Source organism: Ptychodera flava, chromosome 7 (assembly GCF_041260155.1).
Source record: "Ptychodera flava strain L36383 chromosome 7, AS_Pfla_20210202, whole genome shotgun sequence".
In the NCBI taxonomy this organism is placed as follows: domain Eukaryota; kingdom Metazoa; phylum Hemichordata; class Enteropneusta; family Ptychoderidae; genus Ptychodera; species Ptychodera flava.
In genome coordinates, this window is record NC_091934.1 from 1,361,436 (window position 1) to 1,381,887 (window position 20,452).

Genomic DNA, 20,452 nt, shown 5'->3' on the forward strand with positions numbered 1-20,452 from the left:
AATTTAACATTTGTTCATTCAGAGGAATTCCCATTGTTGCTCCAGGCTTCAGGATGCAGACATATACGAATAGAAAAAACATGAAGATTCCTGACTAAAAGCAGAAGTGCAGGGGTCAATTTGACTATATAACTTTTTTTTACATTAAAAGAGACAGTAGAATTGACCCCTAAACTGGGCAATTATCACACCTACCTTATGTCTTTTTTCATACATGTGGCTTGTCGATACGAAACCTGATTAAAAACTGATGAAGTTTTCCTCATTTTTGCATTCACATTAGTTTTTGTAAGGATGTCGCTGCTATCATTGATATTTATAGCACAGAATTCAGTCAAATATATCCTGTAATTTTTCAGGGTTTTAAAATGTACATCCATCTTCTATGTATTCAAATGCATATATATGTTGAAAATTCCATAACTAAGAACATGTACATATTTTTAGGCGTACAAGTGTAGAAAAAAAATTATCCTCTACCAGGATAAAAAGATTTAAATGTTTGTTATGGGGTCATCTCCACCAATTGACCAAATGAGGCAAATATTTTCTAATACAGAAAGTAACAAAAGACAAAGTCTCAAAGTAATGGAATTCTGCATATATACGAATTTGGAAAAATTAAAGATCTATGTACACTTTCAACCCTTTCAAAATTACTTTTGTCTGAAACCAGTGCTACAAATATCAAAAAAACGACTTCAACATGAAAACAAATATGAATACGAAAATGAGGAAGCTTCAGGGCTAGTAACCAATCAAAGCTCACCAGGAAAAGGGTCAACTAAAGGTCATGACCCGACCTGTCTCGAATCCGTAATCTACTAAGCTTAGAATAGACTTAATTAAAACAAGCTTCGTCAAAGATTGGAAACAACCCTTCAGCAAAGGTCAGTACTCCTAAGCTTTGACTAAGGTTGGCACGCAAACCACTCGCCCAAGCTGAGTTGCCAAGCTTGTTCTAAGATTGGGCTAAGCTTCGCCAAAGGTACTGCACAATCCCGTGTATATATACATAGCAAATTAGTTTACAGACATCTTGCTGCGTCACCTGCTGTTTTAGTCTGTCTGATGTTGGCGCAAAGTTGTAAAAGTTGACCACTAAAAGGGTAAATTCGAGAGCAAACTGATAAAACCTAATTAGGTAGTGTATCAATATCCAGCTGTATCTCATCGTCAAAATCATTGGTAAATGTACTGTAAATGTACATCCACGTTGCATTCGTACAACTTCAGGCGAGGCCGTACAAATATCTGTAGGTTTTCCTCCGGGAGCTGCGCGAGGTCGATTTTGACCGGATTTTGGTGGGCCTCGTAACTTTAATGAAGGGCTTTGAGTATTTTTCAGAGCTGAAAAATTACTCACTTTACACACTCCAGCCTATGTTTCACATTTAATTCGGTACTTCATATAAATATTAACATCCTTCAAATTATGGAAACCCGGATTGACATCTTAATAATTAAATCGCATAATTTGAAATTTTACCACAACCACCCAGTGAAGTGGAATGGCCCAAAAGCGGAATAATATCAACAAGTGAAACGGTTGCCATCACTCCTTCGCAACCAACTTTCTATATGAGAAATGCCGCCAGGGAAATGATCAAAACTAATGTATGCATGTATGATAAAGGGGTTATTATACATAATGCGTTTGCATTTTGGACACATCACTCGAATACAATGCGATATCGACCAAACTGCATATCTGCGTTTTCCGCCGTACGTAACAGCTCCGTTGTTTGTCCTTAGGTGAAGGTTAAATGCCAAGCTTCACTGAAGCTTAATCCCAGCTAGGCTTGATTTAAGATTTGGTAATAACCCTGTTCCAAGCTTTGGACACAATCCTTATCTCAAGATTTGCAAACAAGATTGGATTAATCTTTATCGACGACAAGCTTGGCCGAAGAGCATTGGCAAACCTTCACCCAAGCTTAGAGTACCGCCAAGCTTGGACTAAGGTTCTGCACAATCGCGTGTGTTTAATATGGTGTTAACAATATGAGCACTATAGCTATAGTGCTCATATTGTTAACACCATATTAAATATTATAAACACTGATGTTCTAAACCTTAACACGGTGGGTTATTCTCCTTCAAGAGTTCACAAACTCGGCTGAACAGGGTGTCGACGTGACCATGTACAACTAGGCAAGTGCGTTAACCCCTCAGCTCTCCAAATCTGCCACAGTTTTCAGCTCATCTCAGAAAGTCTGAGTACCAATACTCAATCACAACCTCCGTAAATACCCAGTCACCCCGCAGACCGAAAATGCCGAAAATTCAACCACCCTCAGGCAGCAAATAGAAGCAAAGAAGCATCACCGCGTTCACTGGGACTGCTTCAGATCAACCGGACACCCTACAGCTACACGAACACGAGAACAGCAACGGGGAGGAACCTTTTCCAGATAAAATCACCATGGAAATGCTCTACAGAAGCCTGGAAAGTCTGCGAGCAGATGTCACCACGATCAAAACCAAACTCTTCACTGTAAAGTTAAGTGTTCAAGGATAGAACACCAATTAAACGCCTTTTTGTAACACTTTTTGAATGCGTCTAGACGTTCAGAAATTTAACACTACGTGTTCAACCAACGTTCAATTTTTGAACACACGTGTGCAGATTTTGAACGCTATGTGTTCATCAGACATCATATTGAACACCATGGTGTTCCATATCAAAACACTCGTTGCACATGAAATGTGTTCAAAAAATTGAACGCATGGACGCCGTTCAACGATAAGTGTGTCAAAGGCTAGAACACATGATGCGCGCTTGTTGAACACCTTTAATTTTTGGCGTTCAGGGGGTGTTCAAGCCTGGAAATAACATTACAGACCACTGATATTCAGTAAAATTATTTTATTCTAAAAATACACAAAACATTTACACGGTAAACTACAATAATTTACTGTAAAATGGGCAAATAAACATTGCAACTTTGTATGTAAAGTTTGTCAGAGGAAACTATCAACGATGTTAACACCCTCCTATCAAAAACATAAGCAATAGAAAATCCCCATAAACACTGTAGATCGTTTTAAAAAATATGAACAAAGTAATGACAAAACAGGTTTTACTTAAATATTGTGGATTACGTTTTATGTTCATACTTGTTTAAAACTTACAAAAATCATCTGAAAAAGCTCAATTGTTGCATTATTTTCAGGATGTGAAAAGTTGGAAATCGAATAGTTGTTACAGAAGCTGATGGTACAGAAATTGAAGAAGATGAGTGTACAGGTAGCTGTCTGGGAACAATCTTGAGAACCTCAGTTCATCTCTCATGTAGATCTAAACTTTAAAGAGCCAGTAACTGAATTTGATAAGTTTCTGTATTTTCGTTCTGGATTAAAAACTGTTTCTTTAGCTTCACTGTCGGCGACGAGGAGCTTATCTAATAGGTGGATGTGTGCAATCATCCTCAAATTTTTAAATCCCAAGTTTCTTCTTCAAAACGGCCTGTCCAATTCCTTTAATATTTGGAGTACAGGGATTACCCTAATCAGATATTTTCAAATTATCATGAAATATTCAAATTTGTATTTTTCATGCCAATTTTTGTCATTTTTGGTAAAAATTGTTTGGGATATAGTTCTCTTGGGATAGGCTTTCTCAGATTGTTCAAATCATGCAGAAATATGCAAATTTGTATTTTTATGTAAAGTTTTGTCATTTTTGGTCAAATTGTTTTTATCTACAGGTTCATAGGGATAATGAGAATGTGATATATTCAAGTTATGACGAAATCTGCAATATTTTATTTTAGGGCAATTTTTACCATTTTTTGTCAAAAAAAATTGTTTCTCAGAAATTACTTGCCCAATAGCTTTGATATTTCTTGACACATTCTTAGCGATGATCTTAATTGCATGTGTTCAAATTATGAAGAAATCTTCAATTGTAATTTTTTTTGTTATTTTGGCATTTTTGTCAGCTATCAAAGATTCTCTACATAACACAGTGAGCTTTGTCACCTGCTAGGTCACTTTTTGTATTCCTATATCGGCATGGAAATGGCTAGTATTTAGTTTGTTGCCATTGGTTTCAGATGGCAGTTTCTTTTTACAAGTGAATTTCAAGAAAGACTGAAAGTTTGCAGTTTTATGTTGTGGAACCACAGTTGCTTGTTTTCTCCCATTCTGCTCTGCGTGTATACATCCCATAGACATATGTATATATGCATTAAGTTGGAAGACTGGCACCAGGAGATGTGGAGACCTGAATTCAATTTTTGATATTAATGATGAGAGCATACAAATCGGCCGTGTCCAAAGTTGCTTGTGGTTGGATACTTGGCTAGGTTACATTCACAAATACTGGTGGGGAGGGGGATGGCTTGAGGAATTCAGGTGGGGATACGAAAATTCTGGGGGTAGCACTAGGTTGGGACTTGAAAGTTTTGGTCTGTGTAGAAGGGGGACATGAAAATATTTTAGTTCCGTTTTATTTTTTACATTTTCCTATTCCAAGGTTTGGTACCTTTCTTTCAATGAAAACTGAATAACATTTGTATGTCATCCAATGATTGAATGTTAATAATAATTAAACAAAATCTACAACCATTTTGTCGCATTCCAAGACTTTTATCGGGAAAAAATCTAAAAATGTATGAATGCTATTGATTCTTGGTAAAAACAAACAAGCAAGCCTTATAATGGGACAGAGGTGAATGCTATTGATTCTTGGTAAAAACAAACAAGCAAGCCTTATAATGGGACAGAAGCTGCAACTTTTGGTAACTTTTTCAATATTTCTATGCAGTGTAGCATATAGAGTTTCTTGCTTTCTCCGTACAGCATGCTGAAACACACAATATTCAGTTTGTCAACAAAGCCTGTATATATAAATATTGGTGAGTATTGAATTAGGCCCCTTCAAAACATAGTGTGGTTCCGATAACATGCTTCTTAAAAATAAAGTAGTTAGGTAGGAAAAACTATTTTTTTTGTCATTTATTTTTATTTCACCAAAAAAAACCAGTATAGCATGTAAGTAAATTGCAAATGTTCATGCAATTGACTCTTCAATTTTTCCCATATAGAAACGATACTGAAAACACATTGTGTTCAGTACAGTATGCAGAATAGCTCACCATGTCGCTGACGAGAACAGGCTTGTGCAGGCTGGACTTTCCTGAACGATGACGTTATATCTCTCTGACTCTTGCAAGGTTTTACTTTTTTCAAAGGAGTTTTCTCAAAATTATCAGGGAAACTACAATTTGTGTTACCTTCTGTGTTGATGGACCCATAAAAAGTTTAGGGTCAGGGGGTTTAAAATAGGGTTGATCGGGTTACGGGAACCACACAATTTTTCTTCATTGGCCTTAGCGTCAAGACTTTAAAGTCAATGACACAAATGCACGGCACACACACAGGCTGTGTAGGAAAGCTGAATACTGGACAGTTCAACGTGCTGTAGGGAATAGAACGAGAATGCAGTTGTACAAACTGAACAAAAATATTGTCAAAATACAAAGTAAATATAGCCTCTGCCCTGCTCCTACCTGCAGGCACAGGTGCTCAAATCAACCAGTGATCGCGAAGCCCCCTGTAAGTACGTTTACAGGGGGCTTCGCGATCACTGGTTGATTTGAGCACCTGTGCCTGCAGGCAGTGTCACAGTCACTGCATACTGGCAGTGGCAGTTATAGCTCTTTACTCGTAGTTGAAGAAGAATATGGGTCATATAACTCTCGTGACAGAGAAACATACTTTAATACAAACAAGATCAGGCCAGAGAGTAAGACATGGAAGACAGAGACTTGACAGTTATCAGGGATTTTTTAATTCTGGCATATATTAAAGCCCCAATAGCTGTGGATTTTATGCATTATTTTCATGATTTTATTTTCAAACCAGAGTTGGTTCACATGTAGATGTGCTAACTGAAGAACATGTATAGCATTGTGACTGCATGCTGATTTGGACCATGCCAATGTGTTTTACAGTTTATTATAAGCAGGTGCCACACTCATAAAATGGCACCCCCACGGAAAAGTACAAAAGATGCTGTATTTCCTGCACATATATATCGTCATAAAGGAAACAAGCATGATGCCACTTAATTGAATGCACAACACACGATGGCCAACATTTTGTTGTTGTTATCTTTATTTTCTCTGTCACATGATTAGTTTTTGAAAATGGCGGGAAATCTACAATCATGATGTTAACGTTTTAATTTACATGCCACTTTGACACTTATGACAGTGTTATACACTTTTCCAGCTCTTATTCAGAGAAAAATCTTGGAAAACTGAGGATATTTAGAGAGTGGTTTATTACACATTTGTAGCTATTGGGGCTTTAAAGAAAAAAGATGGCGGTCAACGTGCTTGATTTTCTACAAATGTATGATGACAAGTCAAGGAAAATCAATATATGAAACCATACATTTTAAGTTCATGCTGTGTATAAAGTTTTCAAAAACATTCTCATTGTACAATAACACAAAATTAAAACTTTGAACAGTAAAGACTCTAATTTTAAAAATGTGTGACCATAAATGCAATTTTTTTTACCAAATTTGGCATTATTACACCCTGAAATTTCAGAGATTAAAATGATGGAATATTTTAAGCTCCAGCTTTGTCAACTTTGATAAACTTTTTTAGGTAGCATCTAATTCATATATGTCTTGAACTGTTGGAAATATATGTTTTTTGCTCGTCACTGTGCTTAGTTTTTCACAATTTGGCAAAATGTAGCATGGAATTTAAAATTTGCATACTCTCTCATGATTTTCATTTTGTGTGCTCTTTAGCATGTGTGAATGACTTGGACAGAGCTGGATAACTCAAGTTGGCTTAGACTAATAAATCCAAAATGTTCATTGATGCATTTAAAAATGAATCAATATCAATTCAGAACTTGCCTTACGAATATGGCTGTACAAACTACTGACAACAAGTAGTATGTGATGTACATCTGGGAGCAGAACTGCACAATACATGTTTATTTTTTCTGTGCATAGTGTTAACTTCAGTTTTTCCAGACTTTCTTAAGTCAGGATTTTGCCGTACCATTCACTTGTAGTGTTTTTTTACTTTTCTTTCATTTTGCCTTTTTGATTCACAATTTCTATTTTGTTGCTTGTATACTTTTCTGTTTTCTTTAATAAACCAATTGTCTTCTCTCAAGGCTCTTTTCCATTTGTATTCATGTTCATACATTTTGGGGTTTTTCCCTCATGACAGATTTCATATAGCTGGTTGTATTTCCTTCTACACTCAGTTTCATAGACTCAGTTGCAGTAACTGAAAGTTGAAATTATTGGCCAAAAATTTATCATGTCTTGCATAGTCTTGATTTTCTGTTTGATCACAAATATTTTCAGCAAATATTTTCAGCATAGATGGACAGCCCTTGCAATTCATATGGTGTCGTTCTATGTAAGTCTCAAATAGCGCACACAAAAAAAATTAAGAATGTCATGTTCTGTGTTAAATGACAATAAAATACCAGCACCAATAACATCTGTCAATTATGCTAATTAGCTGCTACACCATCCAGTATTCCTTGGGAAACACTGATAGCCCAATAAATATCCCTTCTGATTGGCATTTTTATGAAAGCCTATATTACAGCACATCTTTCTCCCATACTTGTATATCCTCTGTGCTTGCAGTGACATTCCCTGTTTTGCTCAACTATACTTGTTAAAGAGCCACCCAGCCCCACTCGCAATTCTCATGAAAAGAGGGTTCTGTAACAATTGTATAACATATAACCTATACCACTGTGCAATTCACATGTAGGACACTACTATTACTATCCATTATTCACGTCTATCCTGTAAATATTTAATGAGATAACAGCATTGACACTAGTAACATACAATATTAGGATACCTGCCCTAAAGCATGATAATACAGTGTAAAGCACTTTAGAGCATTGTTGTAAAACAAATGACGAGCAACTAAACAGACTCGGTGGGAATCTAGTGCATTGTGTACATACATTGAAAGTTTCAGTGAGGAATTCTAAAACTTACCATGTTAATATAAATGTGCACATCTCCACATATGGTATGGGGCATATGTCATCAATAGAGATCAACTTAAAATACATGAGTACACTATATACTGCTACAATTTTCAGACAGTCCTTATGAATGCAAACAAATGAAATGACATGACCATAATTGATACTTTTCCTCTTTAAGTTTAAAATTATGTACATCTAACAATAAGAAATATTCTTAATCATGCAGTAAATGATGGCTGGTTAAAAAACTTTGAATTCATCTGAAATTTTACAATTTCTACACTGTTCTGTGCATGTTGAATTTTCATTCTCTTCATCTCTTTGCCTACCAGACATGATGAACATGCTCCTAGTCTGCAAGCAATTACGCTACACAGTGTATGATAGTATGTTCTGAATTATGCTTTTCAACTTTTCTTGTAAAATTCTATTAAAGTGAATAATAATAACGTGATTCACAAAATGATGATAATACCGGTATGTCCTTGACATCTTACAGTTTGGTACTTAAAGGTGCAACAAATTTAACCTCTATTGTACAACGAATCTACTCAGACATAAATCCTGGTATTTTGTGAATAACCTTATATTATCACAAATATCCAGGGATACCACAGCGTTCCATTGGTGACATCTAATGGGTGACTACCATGTCCTTAACTATGAGTAGAGGTGAACATTTGGGACCAAAACTATGAGTAGAGGTGAAAATTTTGGACCAAGTCCAACTGTCCAAAATATACGACTGTAAAACTTGTCTCTCAGCTGGCATCTTTTATTTAAGATGCCACTACTAATTTAAACTCTTCCCTATCTTTACTATAATGAGGGTGTTTTTTTAATAGCTAAATTAAACCTGCTGATTGCAATGGAAATACAAAATTGCTAAAAGCATACAGCTAATTCACAAAGTGTTTTATTTCTGTGGATCATTTTATCTTGAAAAAAAACAGTAAAATAACATGAAGTCAGTGTTCTCAATAAATTTTGCCTTAATGTATTGGTAAATGTCAAACTTTGTTTGATTCAATATTTCAAAACTGTAGGTGTCGGCCTCTCAATTGTTTGTGCATGGCCACCCAAGTGAAAATCAGTGACTGGCTATACCCATTGATACAGGTAATTATGCAAATTCCTTTGAGCCCTGAAAATGTGATGGGAATTTCAACTTGTACCTGAAAATAACTTGCTATCGTCATATTCCTGACTTGGTACTGGACCAATGTACTGAATGCAATACAAATGTACATTAAAATCAGAATGCAGATAAAAAGACATGTCTGATTCACGTAACAGGAAAACCAAAATTCTGTATACCACATCAAAAATATGTTCCTCTACAAAAAAAAGAATTTAGTAACTGCACCCATGTGCTTCCTATCAAACAATCTTTACATAATACATGTATATGCTATGAAACCAATGTGGATGGCATTAACCTATATTCTGGTCACCCATACTATCCTTCCTCATGATGCTTACATCCAGTGTAATGCTGACTGGTGTTACCGTAGTAACAGGTGTTACCCTGGGTATCTTAAATTTTGATCTAGGTGTATTCCCCACACTTTTAAAACCGGTATAGCATGATCTTGTCATTCCTAAATGAGGAAAAGAAAAATTAACAAAAAGATCAAAATCAAGAAACAAGAATGTTTTCAGTTCACATTAGTATAGTTATGCACCATTTTGATATTTTCTTCCAAAGAGCTATTAAACTTAGTAAGATAAATGGGTATATTTGATTTTAACTGATCGATAAGGATTCATGACACCACATATATATACCATCATACTTTTACCAATGGGACATTGCTACCCATGGTAAAGTTAGCCTGACAGGAATTCAGAGTTCAAAGGCATCAAAATGAAAATGTTTATGGTCTGTGTATATAATTACATGCATTAACAGCAAGTAAATATGACAATTCATCAGATGTGGAGTATTGATCTTAAAACGTTTTTTACATCATAGAATTGCTACAAATGTTATTCAAACTAGAACTGTGATCTCACCTGTGGTTGTATATGAAGTACAAGTATTTCCATAGCTACTGTAAGCACTGTCAAATTTATTATTCTTGAATGGCATTTTCAGAGGTGACTGACAAGTTGAACTTCTGACAGGAATAAACATAGGTTTGCCAGCTCTGGATGATTCCCAATGACTTGGTGGTTTCATTAACAATGCTTCACCACAACTCAGACCCTTTGAGCATCGGTCAAATCCTGGTTCAGGAATTCTGATTAGACTCTGCAAAAGATATTTTATCAAAATATGAAACAGACTCTTTGCTATACAAACAAAAGAATGGATCAGTAAATATGAAAGTAAATGTGCTAATTTTGACACATTGTTGTCCTGGCGATGATCGTGAGTAACCAAAATTTGTTAAAGGTAAAATCATGTCATTTTAAATATACAAACTTGTGAGTTACATGACTTTCCTAGTTAAATTCCATCTTTAAAATGAATCAAAATGGTCCCATCTTGCTTAAATGCACTCAGTTTTTTTTTGTTTTGGTGCATTATTCTGTATCAGGGGTTCACTAACCAAAAAGACACAAAAGGTATGATAAACAACTCAAGGTGGCTGGAAAGGCTAGAGCGTCAGTTATAAACTTCAATAAAACTATTAAAATATAACAGTAGTCAACATTCTCTGTGGAATAAAAAAAACTAGACATTTGGGGTCAAAGGCATTGCAGAGTTATAGCCTGTTGAAACTTCTGAAAAACTGACCAAATAAGAAGAAGTTGGGGAGTCCTTAGTGTATTACCTATGGTAGAGGTCCCCTAGCTTTTAATAAAATGTTTAAAAAGGGAAAGTCATTATTTGCTGCTTTTTCAGCAAAGTGTGACAAGGCAGTGTTTGCATTCAGAATGAGTGACTGCTATTGTAAATGCATTTTTAGGTTCTTTGAGTGTCAAAGAGGTGTCAAAAGTGAGATTAACCAAAAAGACTGCTCTGTGACTTCAAAAGAGGGGTGCAAATATGGCTTGTTTTCAACATTTTTGACAGAATAACAGTTTCCTACATAATTGTATATCAATTTAATCCAACCTTTGAAATGAGATATGGACATGGAATTTTTACAGCCTATTAACAAGGTTACAGACAAGATGACTATGGCACAATTTTCCTGTATTTGAAGTACTTTTTGAAAAATCACATTTTATGTAAACCCACGTAAAATCATAAAAACAAATTTTATTAACAAATCCTGCCGTACATATCATACAATTAATAGTGTCAACATATTTATAACTAATTTGGTAATATTAAGTACTATCCAATTATTATTAAATTCAAATATGTAAAAAAATATGGAAAATTAAATTTTAATATTGACTGGTGTCATATTTCAAAATCATCGCTGCAAATATACAGTTTTTATATTCTTTGGAGAAAGTATCAAGTAAGGGAGTTATCCTGAAAATTTGAACTAAAAATCTTGATTCTAACGCTTGAAACTTGACATTAACTCTGAGAAAAAGATTGGTGCAAAAATAGCCTTTCCAGCCACCTCAAATTAAAGAAAATCAATCACCAACAAGTCATCAAAATGTATTGAAATTGTCCAACTTTCACATAAAGCTGGAAAAAACATCAAACTCATCCCAGGGGTTGAAGAAACTTTGAGACCAGTTTATGAAAATGAATATCAGTTCAAGCATCCATCATTGTAGATGCATGTTCATTATCTTGGATCGATGGCAAAATAATTTATAGATATAAAATTATACTAAATTATAGATCTTTCTTTGCATTAGAAGCCTTTGTGTTATAACTTTCTTAATTGAATCATTTATCTCTTGACATATTTGAAATGACACATTGTATGGGTATTCTGGTTGACCTCTGTTTACATGTCAATCTCCACACACAGATTGAAGCGTGGTGGGGCAGCAGTGCGGCATGGATAATTCGAACCAAGCTAGGGGGTCTCCGAGTTATTGACCAAGCGCCCCCACCAATCTCTGCTGCAGGCAAATTTAAATATTCAAAACTTAGACTTCTTCGGTTCTGCGTGTGCCCAACTGACTCAAATAAACGTGGCGGACATCTCAGATTTTGATAGGAGCTATCCAGCTAGAGATCGTACTTTCCGCACACTGGTAAAAATAATACATTATACACTTAGTAAAAATAATAAATAATCTGCTAAAACTTTGATAATCGCGTCTGCAAAGCTGACAGTTGTTGGAGCATACCTTTTGAATCATCGATTAACATCCATGTAACCTAGAGTAAGGTCCATATATGTTTCGCAAGTGTTCACAGAAGCAAGGATCAATATTGAAACTTGTGGATTACCAGTATTCATTTATCTAATTTTTTTTTGTTCCAAGTATTATATATAAAAAAGACAGAAAATGTATATTATAAAATGTATATTATGGAAAATGTGCATTACCCAAAAAGTTGGTGAAAGTTGGCAGAGATTAGTGTGGGTACTGCTGAGACTCCCTAGCTAGGTTATAATTTTCCACGCCGCTAAAATTTCTGTAGGGAGCTTGTTTACATGTATGAGTGGCAAAGGACTTTGTCAGAGTTTCTCAGTCAGAGTTTCATGCCTATCAATCACAGTGACTGCAGTCTATTGTGGGCCACATTGTATATTGTCTGCAGTCTATTGGACGTGTTAAAATAATATTTTGTTTTTACTTTGACCAATAGCATAATGGTACTTGCAGTTTTGCTATGTACTGGCAGTTACTGGTGAGAATAAAATGTTTGAACCAAATGCCTATCATTCAATGAAAATGATAATGGGCTACATACTAAGCTGTATTGAAATGACGACATTGTGGTCAAATATTACACCTCGGTCACTAAAATGATTAGCAACAGCGTTCCCCGCTTTGACTGATTACAGTGATCCTGTATCATTTCATACAATATTCAGACAATTTTGGGACCAATCCTGACGGATGTAGCATGCTAGCACCTGGTATGCTCCGGGGGTACGCTTACCCATTCCGGACACCTGGTACCACCACTAACTATCAGTGGTTCAGGATGGTCCTACTTAAATTTGTAAATCGCAAATGTCCCATGGACCTGGTAATGTATTACCTTGAATGGAAATATTATTGGACCAGTTTAATGTCATAATGCCTATCATTCCCATTGGTCAAATAAAAAACTAATAAAAACATTTTCAGAGCTGGCAACTTTATGGAAAGACAGGCAACTTTGAAAGTTTAGCAGTCCTCAGATGTCTGGCAGAGGTAATATTTGATGTCTGGCAGAGGCGCTACATACATTTGATGTCTGGCAGAGGTACATTTGATGTCTGGCAGAGGTACATGCATTTGATGTCTGGCAGAGGTACATGCATTTGATGTCTGGCAGAGGTAATATTTGATGTTTGGCAGAGGTACATGCATTTGATGTCTGGCAGAGGTAATATTTGATGTCTGGCCGAGGTACATGCATTTGATGTCTGGCAGAGGTAATATTTGATGTCTGGCCGAGGTACATGCATTTGATGTCTGGCAGAGATACATGCATTTGATGTCTGGCAGAGGTACATTTGGACAATTTTCAAAAACTGCTATTATGTTAATTTACCTTAGCACTGTAGTTGCCCTGGACAGGTGAGAGTCCAACAAATGTGTACCGTGCTGGTGGATGTTGCTTCAAATATCCTGGTTCATTAACACCACGAACACCTTTAAGACTTTTCAATCTTCTTGGTTGCTATAAATACAAATAAAATTATTAACCTATTGTGCATCATCATGTTACCATGATTCATATTCTACCTGAGCTTAAGCCCGTTCACCCCATCATCCCTGTCAACTTGTCCACATAATCTCCATTAACATTGGTTTTGGGCAAAACCATGGTCATAGAAGGTTTAAACATAATTTTTTTTTTAAATTTTAAAAATTTAAAAATAAAAATATTTTTCACTCTCACTAGAGTGCCCAATTACCTTGCCCTGTCTTTTCACCTAAAGGGCCCTGTTTGTCTCTTGCTGACACACTCCAGCCCAACACGTCAGCCTTACCAGCATGCACACTTTCAACAAGATCGGTCCTATACCCAATTACTCTTTCCTACCAATCTTGTTTCTATCCACTGCCGTTTTAGGCAATTTGTACTCTTTTTCCAGTTGTCCTGTCATTTTTAACCTCATCCTCCTTTTCCTGTACCACCAAATCTTTTTTTTCCACATTTTCTTGTTTTGTAATCTTCTATCCACTTATTCCTTGATTTGAGCTACTTTGCATCCCTACAACATCTGTGTATGTTTTGCTGCTTTGTTTTTACCTTTTTATCAATCCATAAAAGCCTTATTCTCATTTTTCTGTCATTTTTATTGCTATAGATGTACATATTTTTTCCTATATCAGTATTTATCCTGAAGAAGGTGGCTTGTGTGTCGCCGAAGCAATGGTGTTATTTAAATAAAATTTACTGAAGATCAGAGGCCGACTGAACTGCCTCATTCTTTACTCTACACATCTGCTACGATCCGGGCGTGTTCTCAAACTAAACTCGTAGCTACAATGCATGTAGTTGGACCGACTGGACACAACACAACGAAAGAGTTTGCTTAAATTGGCCTGTGCAGTTGTTTTACATAGGTTGTGACTGTACTTTATCAACAAGAATATTAAGAGACTGAAGGAAAATTTATGACATAAAATGTTGAGGGATAGTACCGGTAAATACCATACAGCATGTGAAGTGCTCCAATATTTGAGGGACAAAAGATGTTAGATAAAAGTTGTTGTAATTGTTAGGATTATCATGTCCTAAGATTGTAAGGCTCTGAAAAGACATTTTCACCTAATGATTTTATCATCCTTATATTAAACATTGATATTTCAGTAAATTGCTTACTTACCTGATACATAGAGAACATTGTATCATTGTCTTGCCAAAAACATTCAAAAATTTCTCCATCTGTTCAACAAAATAAATTGACATACTTACATCCTCTGTCCAATATGTGAATGCGCACAGCTGAACACCACCACCCCAACACCACCAGCCCAACACAACCAGCCCAACACCATCACCCCAACACCACCAGCCCTAACTTCCTCCATGCAAACTGAAAAGTATACTACAATTAAGACTTTCTCTTCAATTTGTAATAAAAATGAAGTGACAAGTATTTGTTTGTTAATTTTTGTGAAAGTAAAACCTATTATTGTAAGGTTCACCATTTTTAAAATTACCAGAACATCCTTGTATTAGACTACAATATAATTTTCAATTATCTATTATTTGGTTACCATTATCATGTTGAAAGTCACATTGCAATACCTAGACAATAATTTAAAACAGGCACTGCTGCCTATGAAGATCAACCTTTGTCTTCTGTTAAACTGCAGTTCATGCCTTACAACTACATTGGTGCATTCACACACTGATATGATTTTTGCATGCCTGAGAAACAGGCAGATATATGCAACATTACAATTCTTTAATCCAATAACTATTAATTTAAACTGTAGTATTAATAATAATAAGGAAGAGGAGGAGCTAAATTCATAATATTTTTTATTATTAATATATGAGCTTGAGACAGAACAATTGGTAATTACTGTTTGAAGAAATATATTTTGAGAGTGTTCTTAGAAGAAAATATTTCAACCTTTGTCTAACCTTTGTACTTTGGGTATGTCTTCTAGGGTGTAATGTGGTTTATACAGTAACTTCTATATCATTCTTGATTAGGTACTCGTGGATATCAGTGATTGAAATACAAAACACTGAAACAATGAAATTTTGCTCATAATATGATCTGATAAATGGTTAGATTTCAACATACAACCATAAACTAAGAAACGTTACCTGGCCAATTGAGAAAGAAAAACATTGTCTGTTTTAGTTTTATCTGCACCTCTACTCTCATCAATACCATGTGAACTAAAGCAGCAACTTTGGAACAACTTGCCAAACAGCATGATTACATGAGCATGATAATAATTTTGGATAAACCAGCATTTTTACTGTGGTGAAAACTACCATCTTTCTCATGTCTCAACCCAACTTTGCATCTTCAACTGAGTCGAGGTGCTTTTGCAAATTGTGTGTAGAAAGTTATGTCAGTTTCAATCTTGGGGGATGATGTCACAAATTTCACTGGTACTGACAAAGCTATAATACAATTTTCAATAAATTTTGAGTCCTTATTTCCACAGTGCAGATGTCAGTGTTATTGGAAAATAAAAGAATTGTAAAAAATATGTAATGCAACATTCGTTTACACCCAACTGCTTGGCTGCAACTATTTGGTTTAGTTACCAGTGACATATTTGTTCTCAAATCAAACGAATGAAAGTACCCGAATAAAGGTTTATCCTAATATAATGACTTCTACTTACCCAAGTCATGTCTATTGCCCAATAGTGCCTTTATAGACACATTACTTGGCTCATGGTACGGTTCTAACCTCTGCAAAAAATCAATACCATAAAAGTACACCATTGAATCATGAAAAACTTAGTTTAAATGTTGCAATTGCGTGAAAAGAATTTGTCAACACCAAATGAAAGAGCGATGTATTCTAGCTTAACTGAAGACATTTACTTAGAGCATCATTTATAACTTTTCTCCCTTCCTAAGCACTGCATTGATTGTCATTTAGTAAAAATAATGACGTTTGATGCTACTTATTTGTTATACACTTAAGTTATTGAAAATTTACGATAGACTGAGGACAGTAAAATTCATCATGTCGGGACAGAAAATGCCAAGAAGAATGAGCTACAAAAACACTCCAGATCACTGGATCAGATTGATATATTTTAACAGTCTCTGTACAATAATTAAGACATATTCCAAAAATTTACTATAACTGAACTCTTACCTGTTGTTCGGATACACGAAGTATTGTTGCCATAATTACCAATCGACGAATTTCAGGTAACCGTTCTGGTTATAAATGGAAACTTGCATAGGTATATAGACCTGTTACTGTTTGAAATCTTGCCACATTCAATAAACTAGTAATTTTACCACCCGTCTCGTAAAGTGAAAAAGTAAATATTCCTTAGTTAAATATCAAATACAAGATCTGAGTTGCAGAATATTTAGGTTGTATAACTGCAAGTTATGAAAACCCCTTGGTTTCAGACCATAAAAATCAACACACCAGTCCTGATGTTGCCATTAGATGACTCCCTAGCCGTTACATCATCCTCTGTAGTTCACCAAACAATATACACATTGTTGTATGGCAATGGTGTTTTTTATGTGATAAAACAGACAAAGATCAACTCTCTCATATAATTCCAGGACATACCATCCTTGTTATTGTACAACCTAAACCTAGAAAGGCATTTCTATGGATCCAAACCTGTTTGCCTTTCTTTGTTAATAATTTTAACCTCAATAGATTTAATACATAGTCTGTTATTAAATTATTTGTAAGGGGCTGTGATAGTTTGTGACACAGTTTCATCCAAAATTTAGTGCACTCTAATCACTCCTGTATAGTACAACAAAAGTATACTTTTTATTGCTAACCTGTACTAAACAGGGGTGCCACTACCTGGTACTTTTCGTATGTGGGTTGTAGTGTCAAAAGTCAGGTCTTGAGGTGAATTTATTCATAACGGAATCTTTTGGATTTCGTACACATCAATACACTAGTGGCATTGAAATATCTTTGCAGTCAGTAGGTTGGCCGTGATTTGTCACGGATTAAACTGACTTACCATACCCTGAATTTGAGCCCATTACAGTGGGAGTGTATATTTATATCATTTGCCTATTTTTATTGGACTTTACACTGTTCTTGTACCATGAACGTTCCCGATAAAATATCCTATCATAATCCTATCCTATTAAACTTTTGAAATTTAGAAATCCCAAGCATTTCTAGAACATTATACTGTATATAATTTCAAGTTACCCGTCTGTCAACCCTGATGAATTTGAGTACCCCCCCTCCCTAACACAGAAATTTTGATTGACTCTCCCTCAGAAAAGTTAAATATCAAGACATGTATTTGTAAAATTTACAAAGATACAGCAATAGTAAAGACCTTTCATATCCTGGTGTACCCTGCTAGATTACCATCAGTTATCTCATAACAGTTGAAAAAGGTGAAACCAACAAAATGAAATTCCAAGTCATAACAAAATGTACATATAAAAGCTAACGCTATAAACCGATATCCATAGTATTGTTTACTTTGGATGGGTATCATGACAGGGTTTTCACCAAGATATCTGACAGGGCAGAATTTGAAAGTACAGGGGGAGAACATGTGGGAGGCTGAGGGGGAAAGTGTCAATGGAGGTTGTACTACCCTCTCGCATGGATAAATTTCTGAAATTGATGTGTGCAATGGTGCAGTCTGGTGCAATATGAGATGTTTTTTCAATTAGTATTACTAAATAAACGTGTTAGAACAACCGAAGGGGAAGAGTACGAGAGGAGGGATATCCCCTCTTGCATTGAAAATTTTGAAAAATTGATGTGTGAAATGGTGCAATCTGAGAGGGGTTTCAATTCATTTTGCACCAAAAATTGAGTAACTCCACTTCTTTCTCTTCACATTTTGAGCAACCCCTCCTTGTAGCTTTCAATTTTTTGAGTGACCCCCTCACATTCCTCCGACCCCTAGGCTGTAAATAATAATGTTTCCCTGATTTCTAATAAGTCCTAACAATAATGTCTAATAAGTTCATCAATAATCTTGCAGCAGTATAGGTTGCTTCTATTTTCTTTCAAACTTTCTGAAGCAGATACTGTGTTGCCTATAGAAACATGTACACTTTGTGCTGCTCTACATTTCTTTCCAAGCTGGCTTTTTTCATGTCATGTAAAAAAAAAATTGAACAAAGAGATTGGGGAATAGGCATGCATGAGAAAAAATATTCCAATGAGAGGGAAAGTGAAAAGTCACCACAATTGGCATGGTTTGAAAATGGATTCTGTGCAGGGAGAAAAAAATAGAACTGCCCCAGGTCAATCTTCCATACCCCTTGGATATCAAATGGTCTTACCCTATGACATGGTTATTGATCATTGGACTTGTGCCAATAAGGAGGACTTTTCACAAGGGGGATAACCATTTGATTTGGGAGGGGGGTGGAGGAAATAGGTATGGTTGCAATATTTTCTGTCACTGTGACAGCTATTTTTTATCTATTGTCAGTTCTGGATCAGGTTATGTTTTCTGTATGCAAATGCAATGCAACTTTGTTTCATTGGTAATGAATTTTTTTAAATCTGGTACATAAATTCTACTAACATGTCACTGGTACAAATCAATTATTATTACAAGAGTTTTCAGGAAAGGCATCTTGTTTTGTGGTCAAGACAGAACTTGTATTTCATTTAAAGCGCAGTGGTCGTCGCGCCGCGCTTGCGTGTTTTTTTTTGTTGATAAACATAAATTTTTGTAAACATAAGTCTTCTCAACATCAATAGGAGTGAGATGGGAGCAGTCCCCCACTTTGTTAAGGTCCTTTGTAAGACTCAACATCATGCAATAGTAAAATATTAAGATCGGAAACGAACTTCAGTGGTATAAACTCGTGTAGAGCTACGAACATTGGGACACTACACTCAGCACGTATGTCGCTGAGTTCACTGTACGCAGACACAGTGAACAAAAAGCTTTGATCAAGCTGGTTATACACAATGCTATGTACAGTACAGTGAAAATACATAACTAAAATGATCAACATTGCCTATATATGTAGACCAGCAACAAGCACAATGCCTAACACAAAAATTACACTCAAGACCATGATCGGCTAGCCTGAGCAGGACACGGGAGATGTTGTTGGGAGACGGTCACCGCGTTGACGTACACGGATATAGAGAATCCGGTCCCACAACGTACCGGCCGGCCCGCGACGACTTGGCCCACAACCAACTGTTGATCACCATGTCTTACTTCTCCTAGTATTACGTGGTAAGAAATAGTAAATGTCAGGAAACAATAGACAAAACGAGCGGGTTTTCGCGGCATTTGGCAGGAAAATTGCACGGCTACACCGTGCATAGACGTATCGAGAGATCCTGTGCCCCGGGCCTGTGCACGGTCATGGCAGTGATCCAACCGCTATCGCGCTAGCTGGTGTAGGCCTACCGGTGCTGGGCAAACTTCGTTGTTGTACCTCCTGATTGCCGGGTAGGTCTGAATCCTCTTTCAAGTGAGATAACCCCCACATAACAAGAAGACCTATGAAAGGTCCTTCGCTTGACTTGATACCTGTACTCAGAATTCTCGTTTGCACCCCAAAACGGGGTAAACTTTGTTGTAGTTGAGTTGGATTCTCCACAGCCGAGTGTAGCGCGCCATATACCCGGTTTGACACGGACGTTCATACAGACTACGGAACGGAACAGATGCAGAGATGCTTCTTGCTGCAGCGGGCATTGCTCTGCGAGCTGTAGATTTCTGTAGTTTGAGTTGTTGTCTTTGTACAACTTGTTGTACTCCTGTCGGCCTCTTGAAATGAAAG

At 36.1% G+C, this 20,452-nt stretch overlaps 1 protein-coding gene across 1 annotated transcript; it reads right to left on the reverse strand.

Annotated features, from left to right (window-relative positions):
• Positions 1-5,614: 5,614 nt before the first annotated feature.
• LOC139137841 (uncharacterized) lies at positions 5,615-20,452 on the reverse strand. Its single transcript, XM_070706136.1, has 6 exons — positions 16,836-20,452; positions 16,351-16,420; positions 14,862-14,920; positions 13,577-13,705; positions 10,015-10,252; positions 5,615-9,599 (listed from the first exon to the last, which is right to left on the reverse strand). Exons 1-6 carry the CDS (start codon positions 16,866-16,868, stop codon positions 9,433-9,435), a joined length of 696 nt encoding a protein of 231 aa, XP_070562237.1. The 5' UTR covers positions 16,869-20,452; the 3' UTR covers positions 5,615-9,432.